This window comes from Manis pentadactyla, chromosome 5 (assembly GCF_030020395.1).
Source record: "Manis pentadactyla isolate mManPen7 chromosome 5, mManPen7.hap1, whole genome shotgun sequence".
Classification (NCBI taxonomy): Eukaryota; Metazoa; Chordata; class Mammalia; order Pholidota; family Manidae; genus Manis; species Manis pentadactyla.
In genome coordinates, this window is record NC_080023.1 from 134,530,654 (window position 1) to 134,550,125 (window position 19,472).

General features: G+C 42.4%; 1 protein-coding gene across 2 annotated transcripts in view; it reads left to right on the plus strand.

Moving 5' to 3' along the window:
- The first annotated feature begins 16,490 nt into the window (after positions 1-16,490).
- Positions 16,491-19,472, plus strand: part of BFSP1 (beaded filament structural protein 1) — a 35,388-nt gene continuing 32,406 nt past the window's right edge. The window contains exon 1 of one of the 2 annotated variants that reach the window (XM_036892215.2): positions 16,491-17,184. In XM_036892215.2, the coding sequence (XP_036748110.2) occupies positions 16,808-17,184 (377 nt within the window). In that variant the 5' untranslated portion in view covers positions 16,491-16,807. Of the gene's footprint in view, positions 17,185-17,264; positions 17,352-19,472 lie in introns of those variants that run through there. The other variant, XM_036892217.2, reaches the window with a different exon arrangement.

Below are 19,472 nucleotides of genomic sequence, written 5' to 3' on the forward strand. Positions count from 1 at the left end.
CTGTCCCACAGCTGCACTAGAGCAAGAAAACCTCATTATCAGCAAAGTGCCCACCACCAGCCCTATCTGGTAACGTCAAGGCAGTACTGGAGCCCTGATGGGGAGTACAGAGGTAATATTAACACATACTAGTAGGCTGCCCAAGCTCAGAAACTTTGCTCACCCACTCTTACCTCCCCTGCCTCTGGGCACTAAATAATTATGTCCTGGAAAAGAGAGGGTACTGGGAAATCATTAGAAGGGACAAGACCATCTGGTTGAGGTGGGGAGTGGGATTGAGTCCAAATTGCAACATTGGGGGCTCCCCTGCTTGTCTTCCCCCAAACTCTTCAGGAGTGGCACTAGTTCCCAACCCTTTCCCCAGCTATTCTCTACAAGCCCAGTTAGATGAAAAATGTTAAGGGCATAAAAATGAGTCCGTAAGTAAAGATGTAGAAGGAGTCCAGGCATTGTGAAAGAACAACAGCAAGCTGAGCAAATGTAAATGTGAGGAGGAGCAGGACAAGAAATTAAAATGAGCATGGTAAATAGTCTCAGGTAAGGAAAGGTATTGGGAGGCCAGAAGCAAAAACAAGCAGTTACAGAAAAATTGGAGACATTAGGAAAATCAAACATTCTTGAATTAAAAGTTTCCATGGTTGGGCTGGACAACAAACTGGGTATATCTAAATAACAAGGATGTGAGTCAGAGCAAAGGGTCAGGAAATTAACTCTCTCACCAGGAAAGGGTAAAGAGATGCAAAGAATGACAATTTCAGAGGCACGGAGGACAGAAGGAAAAGGGCCAGTATCTGTATAAAGGAATCCCAGGACAGTGAAATTTGCAAACTGAAGGAAGAAAGTGCTTGAAGAAATAACTGCAACTTTAGTTCTGCTTTTTTAAAACTGACTGCTGAATTCATTATTTCAGCATTTATGCTGTGACAACTCTATGCAATGCATAAAGCAAGGTTCCTGTGTTGTCCTGAAGCTTAAATTTTAGTCAGCTACATGCAGACAGTAAGTAACTAAACAAAACAGTACTGAGTAGTGACAGGTGCTGTACTGACAATAAAACTAGGTGGTGTGACACAGCGTTTTGGGACAGGAAGGGCACATTTAAATTGGTGCTCAGGGAAGTCTCTGAAGAGGTAGAATTTAAGCTGAGGCTTAAATGCCAAGAAGGACCCAGTTGTGTGAAGACAGGAGTCAGGAGCATCCTGGGTGGAGGGAATGAGCTTGACATGTTCAAAGTGCAGAAGGAAGATAGTATAGCAGAATCTTGGAGATCCAGGATGGGTGGAGCCAGACAAGGCTGAAAGCATAACCAGAAATCAGATCATGTAGGACTGTGTAAACTATGGTAAAGATGGGAGTGGGTTAATGAAAAAAACTGAATTATAGCCTCAGTATAAAGCAATGTGTTTTTATTATCTTCAGTTATATTAAGCTGAACAATAGGAAATGGACAATATTCAACTCTCTTTGACCTTCACAAACAGAACATGCCTAGTTCACACTAAGCAAGTAGGCGTCCAAGGACCCTGGCCTTTTTAAAGGATGTTTGCATGATCCCGTCATCTGTTATTAACATCTGAATTTCTCATGTGAAAAAGAGAAGGTAAGTGTTAAAAAAAGAAACTAAAAGTTTGTGTTTGGTGGTAAAACAGGTATCTTGTTTGCATTCACAATAGGATGCCATTTTGATATATTTTCACTCAGATTTGACAGATATTTCCAGGCCCTACCATGTGCTAGCTGTGGTTTGTTCACTACCAGGACTGCAAAGATGAGTAAGTCATGGGCCCTGCTACAGCAGGTCATAGGTGACCATAGATCACTGCCAAGATAAACTTGGTATTTCCAGGTCCCCTTGGGAATACTAGTGGGGCAGGTCATACCAGGTAGATGTTACTGAATCTTAATAAATGAGGCATCCAGAAAGGAAGCGAGCATTTGTTACTGACATGATTTCTCACTGAGGTTGGTGAATAAAACTATGGAAGAGATGGCTACTGGGCTCCCTGAGAGACTGAAGTTTAAAGGAAGAGAACACCCAGTGTTCTACCAAAAACTTAGAATCCATGGATCAAAATACCGAAATAGATAGAGGTGTGATTTTTTTTTCCTTTGGGGGGCTATTCTAGCTTGCTTCCTAGTTTTCCCTTTTTCTAGGGCTTGGAGGAGAGATGTCAAATAATGGTTCAGCCAAAGAAACCCAGCTTTGTCCAGGGAGGGAACTTGGAGCATGATCAAGGACAGCTCTACCAGAAACAGGGCAGTGGTCATGATGTGAAATCCAAGTACCTTTTACTGTAACTGTTTCACTTTTCTCATTAAGACTCCAACATTTCTCCCACAAGTTCTCCAATGAGGCATTTGATTCCATTGTCACAAGTTCTAGTCATGACTGACTCTGTGACCTCCTGCAAGGTGCACTGTATCTCTGGGCCTCCTTGCTCTTACCTGCAATCTCATGGTGTGATGAGGTTAACCCTGTTAGCTCTAAAATGTGATGCCTGCAGTATACAGAAGACTCATTGAGTATCTAGCACAATATTACCATTTCGTGGAGTATCCTATTCTAATAATACTAAGGCCAACCCTTGAATTTTGATTTATAAACTCTAGACCTTGGGTTTTACAGCAAAAGGAGTAAGTTGCTATAATTGTCCAGCTTATGGACAAATGGGGTTCTCTTATCTGTCCATGTCTGGGAAAGGAAGCTGGCTGGCAGAAAGGGAGCGAACAGAACTAAGACCACACATTCTTATATGCAAATGAGCGGCAAATATGTTACATCCTGCAATCTTTCTTCTTTTGTTAATAAATTCAGGCCCAGTCATTAAGAGGTGGTCACCTCACAAGATTTTCCATGCTGGAGGTGGAAGGAATCACTGGAACATTCATGTTCTCGCTCCTGTGGAAAACCTTCCCTCCCAGCCCTTGAGCCAGTGAGTCACTTCCTCCGTTCAAGCCTCCACTACTTCCTCTCTTTCCCAGCCGTGGCCTGGCCCTCTGGAGAGGAGTCTGGGCTATTGGGTAGGAAGGGAGGCAACATATATCCTTCAGGCAGACAACATACCTTGGATTACTTTGAAATATCAGAGAAGGATCCTCCACATGGGAGAAAGTATGTGGTCTGATAAGTGCCAAGTGCTGGGTTCCAGATTCCGCATTTTTCCTTTTATTTTAAACAGCGCTAGGAAAGGAACACCCATAGAAGGTACAGTGGGTTGAAGGTTTGTTTTATGACTCATGGAAATTTCTAAAATGATAAATATTGGCTCAGCAGTAGCCTGACCTAAGAAACACTCAGCTAAACCCAACTCTATGGTTACAAGAAACAAGAAGAGAGTATTCAACAAATAAACTATGAGTCCACTTCCAAGCTTTCAGAAAGAAAAAGCAGAAAGCATTGCCTGGATTCTGTGAGGTGGCCTTCCTGGCCCACCACGATTTCATTTGTTTTTCCTGAGGCCAGAAACTCCTGAGATTAAGTATTCTCCTGGCCAGGAAGCCATGTCAAACGCTTTGGTTTTATACTTTATTTAGTCCAGAATCTTTTTGGCTAATATAGTGAAAATACTTTACCAGCCATAAAAATTAATGAGGGTAAAGTTGGAAATATTTTTCCCCCAGAAAGAAAAAAAGATAAATATTTCCCTTCCAAAGTGAAAATACCTCCATCTATCTGTGTAGAAGAAACTAGGCATTCTGAAGAAATGTTAGTAATCAAGAATATCTCCTCATTTCAGAGAACACTAGAAAGTATGAGCCACAAAAAATGTTTGTGCTCCTGCTGAGTAGTTTTTATTTCTCATGAAATAGCATTACCTTAACTTTCCATCAGCTGATTTTATTTTCTAAAGAAAATATACTAATATTCATACCCAATCAAAAGGCTAGTGTAATAACTTACCAAAACCTAGTAATGAGCAGCTCGAATCTGCCTTTCAGCTGGTTTATCCTGTATAACTGGCAGGTTTATTAACAAAGCAGTATTACGTACTGTAGTGTTCATTAGAATTGGCTATCCCAAAACACACACACACACACACACACTTCACAGTCTGGAATCATGATACATATGTCATGGGGAGCATCAATAAAGTAAGGGAAGACTCAGGCCATGATTCCATGCTTTAGATAAAATGGCTAAAAGGTCTGTGCAGCCTGTAGAGGTCCCAAGCCCGGGACCTGGGAGGAGGTTCCAAATCTGAAAAGGCTTCAGTAAATCTGCCAGGTCGTGCTGTTGACTCTCCTATAACCGGTGCTGGGCACTCAGACTTCCCTTGAGAAAGAGGCCATGTTGGGATAGATGTAGATACCCAGGAACAAGATGAGAGCACATTGTAAGGGAGACTAGAGGGCAGAGAAACAGCTAAAGCTGTTCCATAAGCTCTTGTAGAGAGTTCACCTTGAGGTAGGAGAGAAGCGAGGTGCTCAAATGTGTAAATAAGAAACTGTATCCATCAGACTGCCCTTTGACCCACCTGCTGGGAAGTTTATCTCAAGTTTCTGCAGAGAGAGAAACTGCAAGAGCCAGATTAATCAGAGAGATGTGCCATGGGCCTGGCATCGATGCTGAGGAAATGGGCCTTCTCCTTTGGAAGGCCTGGCTCTCTGTGTTTTTTCTTCCTTTGCTTCTCTGCTCATTTTATATTAATAAACACTGTGACCTAATGGGGAGGGAGCTCTATCCACCTGAGAGGCTATGGCAGGAGTGTCTCTGCAGGTAGCCAAGGTGATGCTGGCAGCCACAGAGGCAACAGATGTGGATGTGGGGATGGCCGAGCAAGATTGACTCACTGGCTGCCAAGGGAGAGAAAGCCCCCTGGGCCCTGAGCCATGGCACAGATGGACCCTGGGTCATTCTGCTGTTTGAACCAAAGAGCAGTAAAAATAATTATGGAATGGAAATCCCTTTGTTGAATTTTTTCCTAGTTATTAAAAAATGCAGGTTTATTGCGAAAAAAACTCTGAGAATGTATAAGAAAATGTATTCCAAGTTTACTGTCCCATCACCATTTTATTCATTAATAAAAAAAAGTGGTTTAAAAAATATAAGTACATGAATTATCTGGGAGTACCGTGTCATTACAAAAAAGGCTGTACAGAATATGCCACCTTCCCTCCCCTGCAGTTCTTTGCCCCTCACCAAAACCAAAGCCTGACATTGGTTTGCAATGTGCTTCCAGAGTTTGTTCTTACACATTTTGCACACACAGGATGGATCAATTTATAGATACATAGTTCTGCATTCTGAGATTTTTTTTAAAGCATTAATAGTATTATATTCCATCATCAACTTGCTTCCCTGGATTTGGAAGCCATCCAAATCGCTGCCCCATCACTTCTCTCAGGTCTCTGCTCAGTTATTGCTTCCTCAGTGAAGCCTTCCTTGACTGCCCATCTGAATTAACACATCCCTGTCCTTCCAGTTCCCTCCTCTGCTTTATTTTTCTCCATAGCACTGATTACCATCTAGCATAGTATATTTTTCACTTATTTATCTTACTTACTTTCTATTTTCTCCATTTCAGTATAAGCCCTACAAGAACAGTGATTTTTATGTATGTTTTCACTTATACATTCTCAGTGCCCAGAAATGTAGGCACATAGTTGTGAATAAATAAATGAATCAGATTCCAGCGAGTTGATGGGAAGATACTGCAGGTGTAGACACAATGCCCAGAGGGCGGCAGCCATCTTGTGAACGTGGGTACCAAAGCCATGTACTAAGGATGGGAAGGAACCTGGGTTCCATGGGTCCACCATACCAGCCCTGCACTGCAAATCTCTAGACTCCATGTTAAAAGACAAAAAATAAATCGTAGTTGGGTAAGCTGTTACTGGATGCATCTGAAAATCCTAGGTGATACCAGACAATGGCCCAGAAAGGTCAAGAACTATTCTGAGGGTGAAAAGAGAAGGCTTGGGACAGAGCCTACAGTGCCCAGTTGCTTGGTCAAATGCTAGTCAAATGTTGATGTGAAGGTTTTTTGTAGATGTGATGAACATTTATAATCAGTCAAGTTGGAAGAAAAGCAGATTAACCTCCGTACTGTGGGTAGGCCTCATCTAAGCAGTAGAAGGCCTTAATAACAAAAAAATGAGGTTTTCTGGAGAAGAATTTGGTTCAAGACTAACATTAGAAATTCTGCCTGAATTGCCAGCCTATTGTCCTGCCCTATGGATTTCAAACTCAAGACTGTAACATCAACTCTTACCTGAATTGCCAGGCTGACCTACAGATTTCAAACTTACCAGCCTCTGCAATTGCATAAGCCAATTCCTTAAAATATTGGTTCTGTTTCTCTGGAAAACCCAGAATGATACAGCATCCCTTGAGTATATGGAAGCTTCAGACGTTTGTCCAATGATTTCCTTAGGCTAATTTTTGTAAATAGAATTGTTAGGTCAAAGTTCATTAACTATTTAAAGAAATATGAAGCATATGTCAGTTTGCTCTCTAGAAATGTTACATCAAAATACTATTCCTAGTATATGGATGTCCAGATCTCCAGGTCCACATCAACATTAGGTAGGTATTTGTGATCTTTTTCACCTTCACCAATTTGTTAGGAGGTACAATTTTCTCATTTTATACTTGCAGTATTTTGATGAATAGTAAGGTTGAACATCTTTTCGAGATTTTTGACCATGTAGCTTCTTTAAACTTTAACTTTTCATATCAAATTCTAAAGTAAATGCTTGCTTTAGATAGTTGGGCCATTTATATATGACTCTTTTTCTTTTCATTTGGAAAGACTGCAAATGGCCAGACTCTGTAACAGATAAAATTGTCAACCACTTTTGTCCTTTGTCCAATTTTCTATTGGATGTTTATCTTTTTCTTATCTATTTGTAATCTTTATGTAGTACTTTGCCTTTCATATAATATGTGAACTTCTCTCCATGTTTTGATAAGCCTTTTAACATTGTTTAGGGCTTTTTTTGTAGTACAAAAAAGTTTATATTTTTATGTATGCAAATCTCTCAGTCTTTATCTCTGAGGCAGTTATTTATTTTAGAAATATTGGCCACATATACAGACTTCCCTCTTTTCACATGAAAAATACACAAATGATTGGATTATGTAACATACTTTCCTCAGTTTATGAATGGAGTTTATAGGTATTATCATTTCAGTATTTGAACCTCTGCCTGGATGCATGGGAAAGTCTTAATATGTTATTTTTCCTAGAGACTTGTGTGATTTCACTTACTGGCGGGGTCTGTTATTGCAGCTGCTTAAAGGTTGATGATCTTTGGAAATAGAGGAATGTCTTCCTTTTTCACTAAGCCTTGGCTATTCTACAGCAGTGTGAAAGATATTAGATACATACCTAGCTTCAGGTGATGGATTTTGAGGAAGAGGTAAGTGGTTCCAAACAGAATTTGGGTTTAAACTCCATATATTATTCCCAACACTGTGTTGATTTGATGGGAACTTACATACAGATTTTTAGAAGTTACATAATTCTTGTCTTAGTGCCTCCATGAAAAGCAGCATAGAATCAACAGGTGTTTTGTTTTGCGGCATTACAACGACTTGAGGGTTGACCCACTAACACGCAGAAGAACTCTGGCTCATTTAATGATCTGAAAATAATGATGCGAGGCTGCAGAAGCAGCTGCCAATGCCCCTCCCTTGCCCCTTAGCATCTGTAACGCTGGAGGCTGTTTCCTCCCAACTGTCTGCCATTTTCTGTCCCCAGTCCTGGAGTGTTAATGCCCTTGGCAGCAGCCTCAACCAAAGAGGGATAGGGAGTTGGTGGGTAAGTGCTCAGCTTCCTCCTGCCTTGAGTGGCATATCTCTGTGGGGCATCCTGCTCTGTCTCCTGGAGTTCCCAGATGCAGTGTGCTCCAGTCACCCACAGTGGTCATTGTGGTAACACCCTATGATTGGCTTCCTTCCCTTCCTGCCTTACTTCCCCATTTATCTTCTGGTGTCTCAGGATCCTCTCCCAAATACACTACTTGTACTAGAAGCCTTGCCTCAGGGTCTGTTTCTGGGGGACTCCAAACTAAGATACATGCTTAAAGGGAATCAGGCCACATGCAAAAAATAATGGCTAGCATTTATTAAGCACTTACTATGTGACATACCATTCTAAGCTCATCACTTAATCCTCACAACATCTTTTGGAACTTTTAACACCTCCAGTTTACAGATGAGGCATGTGAGCTGTAGAGAGAATTCGTCTCTTTTCTGATCCCACATAGCTAATGGGTCAGGAGGAATTTAAGCTTAGACTATTTAACTCAAGTGTACATGATTTTAATCCATACGTCTGATGACAGCATATCAGGTTACTTCATATAACTTCACTGGCACACATTTAATAGGCTTTGGGAGGGCATTTTGCTAGTAGTGGAGCTGATAGATTTTTTCTTTCTTTTTCTTTTGCCATCTATTAGCAATAACAATGTTGCCTAACTTGGACAGTGCACTCATCCAACTGAAATCCGAGTCACTGCAAGAAGCTTTTATTTTTTTCCAATCACATCAAGAAATTTTCTCCTGGCTCTTCTAAAATGTAAGTCTGTTATTGCAGCTAGCCACTGTTCCTGTTGTTTTTGTCAAAACTAGCTGCCTAGCTCACAATTTATTGTATAATAAGGGTCACATTTGTGCCCTAATAACCAGCTGAATGGATCCAGGGTTTTAGCTGGTCATGATGTGTGAGGCATGTTCATTGCTGTTTTGACAGGCATTTCACAGGCTGTGGAGTCTGACCCTTACTTGAACTGAAATATTCTTCCAGCTGCTGACCCTATCAACTTTTTTCTTTGTTACAAGGCAAAATGCCCTCCTACTCCAGCTGCTGGTCTTCGGAAAGAGTAAAACAAATGTTTTGTGGCTCCTAGAAAATATTATAAAATTGTTTCCCAAGTTAGGTCATTGCAGTTGTAAAATTCTTGTTTCGGTTGAAAACTTGTCCAAAAATAACAGAGCCAATAGTCAGCCATTATTTCAGGGGAAAAAAAAAAATCTTGTGATTAGCTAGGGATTGTTATCTTCCTTTCTACTGAAATAGAGACCAAGTCTCCAGCTGGGTCTAAACTATTTTTGAGATAACTGTCTTTCTTTAGAGAGATACACTTTAACTTACTGGCTGACTTCCCTGGTTTTTGAAATGTCCCCATAAAACTTCGGAAGGCATTTTAACTTTATAAGGCAATTTATCATAAATTAATTTTCAGAAACTTTGTGAGCCAACTTGAAATCAAAACCATCTTCTCAGGCTGTCTAATTCTAGTCTAATTTTTTTTTTAATTGAGCATTTAAACTTAGGGTACCATTTTAAGTAATATGGGAGGACTGATTCTCTTCTTTGAGCTTGCAGAGACTGAAGAAAAGACATCAAAAGTTTCTTTCCATCGATTTCAGCCCCTGGAGAGGTGGGTCTGTGTTATTTCATAGGTAATGTGAAGCCAGTAAATGTTAAACAACTGACTTTCCAAGGGGAAAATGTCCTCAAGTTTCTTTATAGGTTTGTTAATTCCCATGGTGTAAATACTCCCATCGAAGCAGATTTCAAACTACCAATGAGGTGTCAAGTGACTCCCAAAATTCTTGAAAACTTAACAGTTGGGTCTTACGGACTCTGAAGAGGCGGCTCTAGAACAATACTGCAAGTGGCTCAGCCCAATAGTGTCCCGTATGCAGGCTTGGGAACACTGGTTTGTTGGCTCTGTGCTGCCCTGGAATTGATCTTAGGGTTCACTAGGACATCATGCTGCATATCCTGGCAAAGTGGCACTTTCAGACCCAGTTTGTGGGTTACCCAAAAGCTCAGGTTACCTTGAAAAAATAATGTGCCCTGGGAGAATCAGGTCCCAGATAGCCTATATAATTGTTGTCCCTGCAGATTCTAAGCCATACAGTTAAGGTCACCGAGGACAGTCCAAAGGCATTTTAGAGACAAGAGGCACTCAAAGCTCTGCGGCTTGAGGTTAAACTGTGATGTTCAGTAAAGGCTGACCACAGGACAAAATAAGCAGCCAGAATCTGACTTGGATGCCACCCTTTGTAATGGATTTTGTTTTAGGTTTACATCTGAAAAGCCACAGCCCTCGAGGATGCCTGGGACATATCTTCATTATATATCACTTGAGGACATCTTTTCATTGTTTCATCTCTCAAAATACAAAGCTCTTTTCCAAGGAATTAGTTTCTTCTTTTGGTGCATCTTGTAACTGCAGTCATCCCACTGACTGGTACAGTGTTTCTAAATGAATGCATTTTTGTTTCTATCCCTATGTATTTCCTCTAATGATGAAAGATGACATAAACTTAGCCATCACTGTAGAGAGCAAAGCAAATTTCAGTTTAGATCTGGTACTACATTTTGCCCAGGCCCTTTGAAACAGCCCAGTCAGCAGGTAAGAGGGCCAGGACTTTGGTACTTCTTTGGCCAAGCAATATCCAGCTTCCCCATTTAAAAGTTTCAAGATGACCCTCCTGACATTTAAAAACTTTGTCCTTTATTTCAAGTTTTTATCTAAGACTTGTTTGCTCTTTCATTCATTTTATCAGGCACCTACTTTGCATCCGAAGCTTTCCTAGTTGAGGAATGAGATGTTGTAACCCTCAGGGGTTTTCTATATCTAGTAGGAAATAAATGGCATGAACAAAAGGTTTGGCTGAAGAGAATTCAATGAAGGGACACTTTCCAGAGTGTGAGCAGGGTTAAGGGGATGAGCAGAGCATGGTGAAGGGCCTAGGAACTGGTGATGGCACGAAGTTCTTACTACCCCAGGCCTCAAAGGAGCAAGAGGTGCCATGAAGGGATGATTATGCACAGACAGAGAGGGAAGTAGAAAGAGTGTTTCTCTGATCTGCCATTTGCCACACCCTACAGGAAGCCGGAAGACCTAGAAGGCTGGTGATGTAATCTGGGGCTGGAGGCAGCCTTCTAGGGTTTCGAGCAGACTGGAGAATGAGGGACGCTGGCTCTCTGTGGTAACCCCCTGGTGGAGGATTATTCATTGGGGAATGAACAGCATTGATATTGGCCCCATCCTCAAAGGGTTGCGATCTAGTTCGAATAATCATATGGCAGGTCTGCCTGGGTGATAGAAAGGTGGAGCCTTAGCCAGGAGAGTATGCTGGGTGTGTGGAACTGAAGACTTCTCCCGATACTTATTTTCATAAATTAATATGCATAAGCTGATGGGTGGAAGGTGCAAAGGAGTAGGGAAGATATTGGTATGCAAACCAAGGGACACAGGCAAATAAAGAAATGGGTGGTATCTGCTGGGTGAGAAAAGCCAAATGAGAAAAATTTTAAATAAATGAAGGGGTGGGAATCAGAAGGCATCAACCATGAGCAGGTGGTAAAAGATGGAATAGCAGGATAATGTTCATGTCACTTATAGCCCTTTTCCAAATGAACTACCAAATCAGATGATTAGAATAGGTATTTCTTTGAATTTTGGCCTGACTCACGTGCTTGTCAAAAAGGCAATCTCCTACAAACCAGCTATCATTACAGATTTCATTAGGAAATTTCTCATGGAGTTTAGGTCTGAGTATTGGCTAGGGCTTAAAATGTACAGTCTTAGTATCCCTTACTGTACTTTTAAACTGTGTGCAGAATCTGAAACTAGAGAACAAAACAGCCTGAGATAACCACTCCCCAATTTCAGATCAAAGCTGAGAAGTTGGTAAACTTTGGAAGAAAGAACATCTTATGAAACAGTGTAATCAATTCCTCTTGTTATCAATAGGAAAGTAGGTATGGACCTATCAAAACAATAGATATTGAAATTTGTATATTTCTATTACAAATGCCTTCATGTGTAATTCCTAATTCTTGGGATCCATTTCCTAAATGGTATGAAACAAGGTCGAACACCTTTTAGGGCAAAGCAGGCATGCCAGTTACCAACTGTGGCTAGATGACAGATTGAACCACTTTGCAATCTACTCCAGAAGAAAAGGGGCTGTGGTTCAGATGTAGGCTGACACAACTTGGGAGTGGGGGTAAGTCTGTTTAATGATATCTTAAAGATGTACAGAGCACTAATATGAATAGCATGGTTAGAATTAGATCCACAAGAAATTATAACTGTGAAAGACACTTCTCCAAACTCAGTCTTGAGGATGGCGCCTACTGGGACAATGACTCATTTCTGCATCCCTGAGGTCATGGGTGTATGGCCACTTTTCATGCATAACTAGAGTGATGATGAATGAGTAGGCATGACAATGTCTCAATAACATTCCACTGAGGCTGTGTCCCATTGGTGTTCAGGGAAGACAAGTAAGATGTGTGTCAAAATCCCTTCATTATTAGTTGTGGTAAACTTCTATCATAGTTATCAATGAAATCCTGGTTGCTGAGGCTATGATACCATCTTGTAAATCGAAGAAACCTCTTTGCATTTTCTTGTTATCATTAAGAAACATCTATTCTCAGCACAGTTTTCCCAGAGGTATTTGGGATTTAGGGGAATAGGTTTTTCATTTGTTATAATTTCAAACTTAATAGAAAAGTTGCAGGAAGAATATAGGGTACTCCCATATAACTTTTACACAAATCCACCAACAATTTACATTTTGCTCCATTTGCTTTATTATTCTATGTATTTATATGTTTGTGTATTATATTATATATGTATATATATTATTTGCTTTCTGAATCATTGAGAGGAAGTTAGAAATTGTACCTCATTATCCCTTAAACCAGTGTGTATTTCCTAAGAACGAGGTCATTTTCTTACATGCCATAGTACAATTATCAAAACCAGGCAGTTTAAGTCACAATATTATTATCTAATCCATATTCTGTATTTAAATTTCATCAGTCATCACAATGATGTTCTTTTTTTGGATTTTTTTTTGTTGTTCTAGAATCCTACTCAGGATCATGCACTACATTTGTGTCAAGGCTCTAACTGGTGCCCATAAGTCTAAAACCACAGGGAACACAACTGTCATCAAACAAATCTGGGTTAGTTGATACTTGCTTCTGTTTTGGTATTAGACCCTGAGAAAAGCAGGTTGGGTACTTAGAGCCCTCCTGCCTGGACTGTGTTTGCATCTATGGCTTTACTTTCAGAAAGTCTTCAGAGTCACCTGTGTGTGTTACTGGGCAAGAGAGTCTTGCTTCTGAGTGTTTTTCTCCATCTGTTCTCACTCTTCATGCTGACTGCTCACAGGGTGGATGAGCGTCTCAACAGCTGGTCTTAGAGACTGGGGCCTGATAGAGAAGGAAGCAGGGAATGGGGTTGGGGAGCCAGGGGACTACCTTTCACTCTGGGGTTTTGGCCATCTTATACACAAGCCTTTCTAGGATGATCTGTGTGTAAGTTGGTCCAGTCTGGTGGAAAGGCTTCAAGCTATGTATCTGTGCTGCCCTGAGGGGTGGGCAGGTGGAGGACGCATTGGTAGGCAGGGTGTCCACTCCTAGGACAGCATGGCCCTCTTGTGGCAGACATATGTACGTCCTGTGGAAGGACGGACTGCATGGGAGAAATGCAGAATCAGAATGTTGGTGCAGTCAGGTGAGTTTGCTCAGGCTGCCATAATAGAGTGCTACCAAAATGGCGGCAGAAATTTATTTTCTCACAATTCTGGAGGCTACAAGTCTGAGATCGAGGTGTCAACAGGGTTGGTTTCTTCTGTGGCCCCTCTCCTAGGCTTGGGAATGGCCCACCATCTTCTCCCTGTGTCTTCACGTGATCTTCCCTCTGTAACTCCCTGTGTCCTGGTCTCCTCTTTTTATGAGGACACCAGTCATACTGCATTAGGGCCCACCCTAATGGCCTCACTCTACCTTAATTCTTCAAGGCTCTATCTCCAGGTACAGTCCCATTCTGAGGTACTGGGGGCTAGAACTTCAATATACGAATTTTAGAGGACACAGTTCCACCCATCACAAGCAAGAAGGAGGAGATTCTTTAGCAGAAATTCATCATTTTAGAAAACCAGTAAATTGAATGTTCAAGGTCACACACCTAGTAGCAGAGACCAGTATCTATGGAATTCTCTCCATTACCCTTTGTGTCAGGAAAAAGGCCAAAGCAGACTCAATGTATTAATAAATAAAAATTTATTTATTTATTGGGGAAAAAAGTGCCGGGAGAGCAGTATTCTGGGAGTGAAGTGGTAAATGGCAATGGGGGAGTGTTCAGCTCATCCTTTACTATGAATCTGCTCTCTTAACCTCCTTGTTTCACTATAGCCTCATCATGTCTTTGGCTGTGCCTGGTGACCTTGAACTCAAGACTACACTTGTTCAGTTTCAGAGAATTTGTTCAGAGAATAGCTTGCAGGTCTTCTGTCATGATGGGGGTTGGGTAGTGAGTGGCCTGGCTGTGCAGGAATGTGGAAGGAGACTTGAAATTCAAACTGCTCCTGTGCAGACTCTCAGCTGCCTCTCTGGTTTAGCTTTTAACACCCCCACCTTCTGCCGTATCTGGTACATCTGATTCACAAGCTTTTCTGAGTTTCCCTCGCATGAGCCAGCTTGTTTTCCTTCCCATTCCCCTCTGAGGCATTCAAGTTTCAGCTTTCTCCACTGTGCTAGGTCAGTCACCACTAATCTGTCTCTGCTCAGCCTTCCAGAAATTTGTTGACATACCTTGTCCTCTGTGATCCTTTCATCCTTATTTTTGTGGAGTTTTGATCTAAAAGAAATATTTGCTGCCTTTTTGAGGGGGAAGGAGCAGAGATAATGCCCATATTCAGTCTACTACAACTAATGGGAAGCCCAGCCCTCCCTTCAAACTTTCCTTCCTTGGGATCTTTCTTGCCGAGCTCGCCTCAAATGAGCCTCCCCATAAATCAGCCTCCCCCTGTCCAGGGAGCTTATGGGTCACTCTGGTTCTTCTCACACAAGTTGCTCTCACACCTAATTTATGCTGTTCTGTCTGGAATGCTAACTTCCCTACCTACCTACCCACTACTCACTGCTGATTCCCTTTGGTACAACCAGCATTTTCCTATGATCTCTGCTTTAGGACTTATCCCAGATTTCCTCATGTCTTTATTAGTCAACGTGTGGTAGACTGGGTTGCTGGTCCCAGTTCTTCACTCAGGTGTGATAAAGTGACACACCCACACCCTTACCATGGACGTGGGGTGGGCCATGCTTCTTCCCAACTCTTGACTTCTGCTATGGCTGTGTGCTTGATTTACTTTGAACAATAGGATGTTACCAAACATGATGCAAACAAAGGCTTGCTCTTGTCCTGTCCTTGTCTTTGCTAGTCCTGGGAGGATGAGACACCTTTGGTGCAGAGCTGCCCCACCTGATCGGAAGACCTGCAGCTTGGAGGAGAGCTATCCAGCTGACCTGCAGACCTGGGAGTGTGGTGATAAATATTTCTTGTATGCCACTTAGTTTTGGGGTCAGTTTGTTCTGTAGCAATATCTGACCAATACATGATGTCAAAGGGAATGAATGATTTTCTAACTCTTGTCTAACCTTGGTTTTGTTCTCTAGAAAGACTGAAACATATTTACCATGCCATCAGCATGGTATATATGTACCTACAAAATATAACCATGTGGCTGTCCTCATTTGATCATAAAATCTAGTTTTAAAAATGGTTTAAGAAAAGAAACACCACCAGCACAACTTCAGACCAGCCTGAATCCATTCCACACTGGATCCATTATCTTACAGTCTTTTTGGTAAAATAATAAACCATAATAAACTCAACAAGTGATTTTCTTGATCTCTGATAACTATAACTTTAATTTGTAGAATAGTATGTGCAATCCATATAGCTGTTAATTACATGGTACTGCTAATCCTTATTTTTATGAAAACAGCCTTTAAAAATGATTTTTTAAATTGGAGATATGAAAAAATGTTTATATTTAGGAACATTCTCATCAAATGCTATTTCTTTCAACACCCACAATTCATTTTTATATTTGTCTAAGTCTAACTTTGTTATATCCATGATACAAATTAAAATGAAACTTAATGGCAAAAAATTATCTTTATTATCTAATTGAGAGTTGGCCTATTAATTAAATCTTGGCCTATTTATTAAATCTTTAACTTGTAGGACTTTTTAAATTCAAAGAATCTATTATGCTAATGCCTTGATGGGGCTCTAGATGTTTCTCCTACTCCAGAAAAGATGTCACAATCCATGAGAGCAAGGGTAACATAATAAGGATAACTGTGCATCTGTTTCCTAAGTTACTGTACAAAAATCAGATTATTCACAAATGTTCAAGTATTAGTAAGAACTTACTTGGAACACACCTCACAATTTATAGAGATGTGCCACTTAATTTTTCACCCATGGTTAAGAACCCTTAACATAAGGAGGGCCCCTAAATGTCATGTTGAAGTTAGGAAAAAGAATTGCTTAAGTAATTCGAAAAAAAATGGTATTAACAAGTTCCAGCATTGAGAGCTTGACTCAAGGAGAGAGAAGGGGTGTGAAGGACTGGAGGGCAAAGCGAGGGGTCCTTGGGTTCTTGAGGTAGTCCAAGTTTAACAAGCTCCTTGGGCTTCCTTCACAATTTCCAGTGGAAGCAGTCATGCCTCTCTTGTTCTCCTGACCCTCCACTCAATCAGAAAGCAACCGGCTTTAACAATGTCGAACAAAAACCTCACTGCCCAATTTAACCTTCCAACCCCCAGAGCTGTATGGTGCGCTAATCCACAGCACAAAAGCAGGCCTGCTGCTCTTTTATTCTTCCCGAGGCTGGGCAGTGTTGAGCTCGACAGCTGATGAGCTCTGGAAAGTTCCAGCAGCCTGCCAGCGGCCGCCGAAGTTTATTTAGCGCGCTGCTGGCCCGGCCGAGGCCTCCGGGAGCTTTTCGCGCCGGCCAGTCCGCTGAGCCATGTACCGGCGCAGCTACGTCTTCCAGAGCCGCAAGGAGCAGTACGAACGCACCGAGGAGGCGCTACCGCACATCGGCCAGCCGGGCAGCCTGCTGGAGGGCCCAGCGACTGCGCCGAACCTAGCGGCGCTGCAGGGCCTCGGCGAGCGCGTGGCCGCCCACGTCCAGCGGGCCCGCGCGCTCGAGCAGCGCCACGCAGTCCTCCGGCGGCAGCTGGACGCCTTCCAGCGCCTGGGCGAGCTGGCCGGCCCCGAAGACGCCCTCGCCAGCCACGTTGAGGGCAACCGCCAGCGCGTCCGGGACCTAGCGACCGAGCGCACCCGGCTGGAGCGCCGAGGCGCAGAGGCGCAGCGGGCGCTCGACGAGTTTCGGAGCAAGTGAGCAGCGGCGCGAGGTGGGGTGGTGGTGGTGGTCGTGGTGGCGGCGGCGGCGGCGAAACCGAGGCAGGGCGTGGGCGGCCCCAGTGGCTCAGGTCCGGGAGCGCGCGGCCGGCCCTGGTCTTCTGGCGACCGCTGACTTCATCCCTGCAGAGCGCGCTCAAGTGGTGCGTTTACCTAAGATTAACCAGCTTCCGTTTTGATGGCACTACATTACATGAAATGCTATCTCTTTTAATGTTAAAATTTAGGTATAGGTTACATACAGTAGCACGCACAGATTTTAAGTGCATAGTCGAATGAGTTTTGAAACGTATATACCCATGTAACTACCAAAACAAACAAGGGATTTCCATTGCCTGCCCGAGAAAGTTTTCTCCTGCCCTTTCCCAATCTCCCTTGCCCTCTCCCCCAAAAAGCCCAGAGGCACCCACCCTACTGATTTCCATCTCCACTGATTAATTTTGCCTGATCTAGAATTTAACAAAAATGGAATCTTGCAGATGTACTTGATATGCCTAGCTCCCTGTGCTCAGCGCAGTGGTTTTGAAATGTATCCATGTTATTCAATCCCCACAGCCTTATCCTGTAATAGTTGGTACTGCACCAGAGGAGGAGACTGAGGCTCAGAAACTGTAGGAATGTGGGGTAAGGTCTCACAGTTAATGAAATTCTGTGTTGACTGGGATTCAAGTCCTGGGCATGCTAAATCTAATCTAATCTTCACTGCATCACAGTCCACACCTGAAAACTATTTCAGTGTGTGTCCTCCTCGGTCTTGCTACTCAAAGTGCAATGCCATGGACCAGCAGAATTTCTATCAGTCAGGAGCTGGTTAGAAATGGAGACTCCTGGGCCCACTCCAGAGCTCCTGAATCAGTCTGCATTCGAACTAGGTGATCCGTAGTTTCAGAAGTTAAAAACTGAAGTTTCAGAACCCCTGCTCTGTGTCATGGCTCCCTTTTGACAGACTGAATAAGGGGGTAAAATCACCTGAAGAGCTAAAGAAAAAGAAAAAGAATGCTCAGCAAGTTGTCAACATTTTTCCAAGTTATAAATGCTGGTGTACTTTGACCCAGCAGGCCACTGGAAGGGATTTATTCTATGATACTCTGGCAAATGTCAAAGGGCATGCCCACAGGGATATTCACCATAGCGTGACCTGCAATAGCAGAGGCCTGGAACCAACCTAACTGCCTGTTAGTAGGAGACAGGGCCCAAAATTGTGCTCCATTCATGCAGTGGAATACTATGCAGTTGGAAAAAAGTGTATTATTATTATATATTTAAGAAAGAAAGGGGGGGGAGAATAGATTTCTTTTGCTTTGCATAAGAAAAAAGAGGACACAAGCACACACACAAACCTAGTGACACTGGTTATGTGGGGGATAGGGAGTAGGAACTGGCCAATGGGAGACAGAGGCAGGAGGGAGACTTTCAGCTGAACTTCTTTTTATGTAATTAAAAAAATATTGTCTAACCATGTAAGAGATTGATCCATTTAAAAATGGTATAAATTAATTTAAAAAATAAAGATGTCCAGGCCTGTCCTCAGGTGGCATTTAAATTTTTAGGCACCCCGCTGGTAAATGTCAGTTAACATCCAGGTGTGGGAGCCCTGATCTAGGGTAGCCAGAGGGTTTTCTCCACATGTGCTCCATGTTTGAGTTCCATACTCTCAGTCTGAAGTTCGGTCAAGTATTCAACATTGTGTAGTGAGCGTATTTATCAGATCAAAATAATTGATTCCATCACTATCAGTCCTTCTATTTCTGCTTTTGTTCCACAGAAACAGATCTGGAGTTGGAAGAAGGGAAATCCACCTGTTACAGCCCTTTAGGGGAAAACTGAGGCTTGGAGAGGCCCTGTGGGTGGCAGGACTTGAACTCAGGTTTTCTCACCGTGGGCCCATACTTTTTCTAGAACACTGTATTTTGGAGAGAAGCCAATCTTGGATTCCTGTGGAGCAAGGCCCACAGATAGGATCTTATTCAAATGAAACTCATGTTCTCTAAAGCAAAGGGGAATGTACCCAAGCAGCTCCAGGGGTCAGCAGGACACCCTAGATTAGGTCATTAAGCCATTAGGCCAGAGTCCACTGTGATTTAGCTTGGCAAGCATGACTCCTTTGAGTCCTAACTGAGGAATGGCCATGCTGAGTTTTCCTGATTTCACTTGGTTCTGAGTTCTGTCTATCATGGAGCAGCCCCTTCAGGTTCTGTGATTTATTTAATAATTCTCATTAATTTAGTCTCTCCCTCCCATTGCCCCTTGGAGGTTTTGATAGT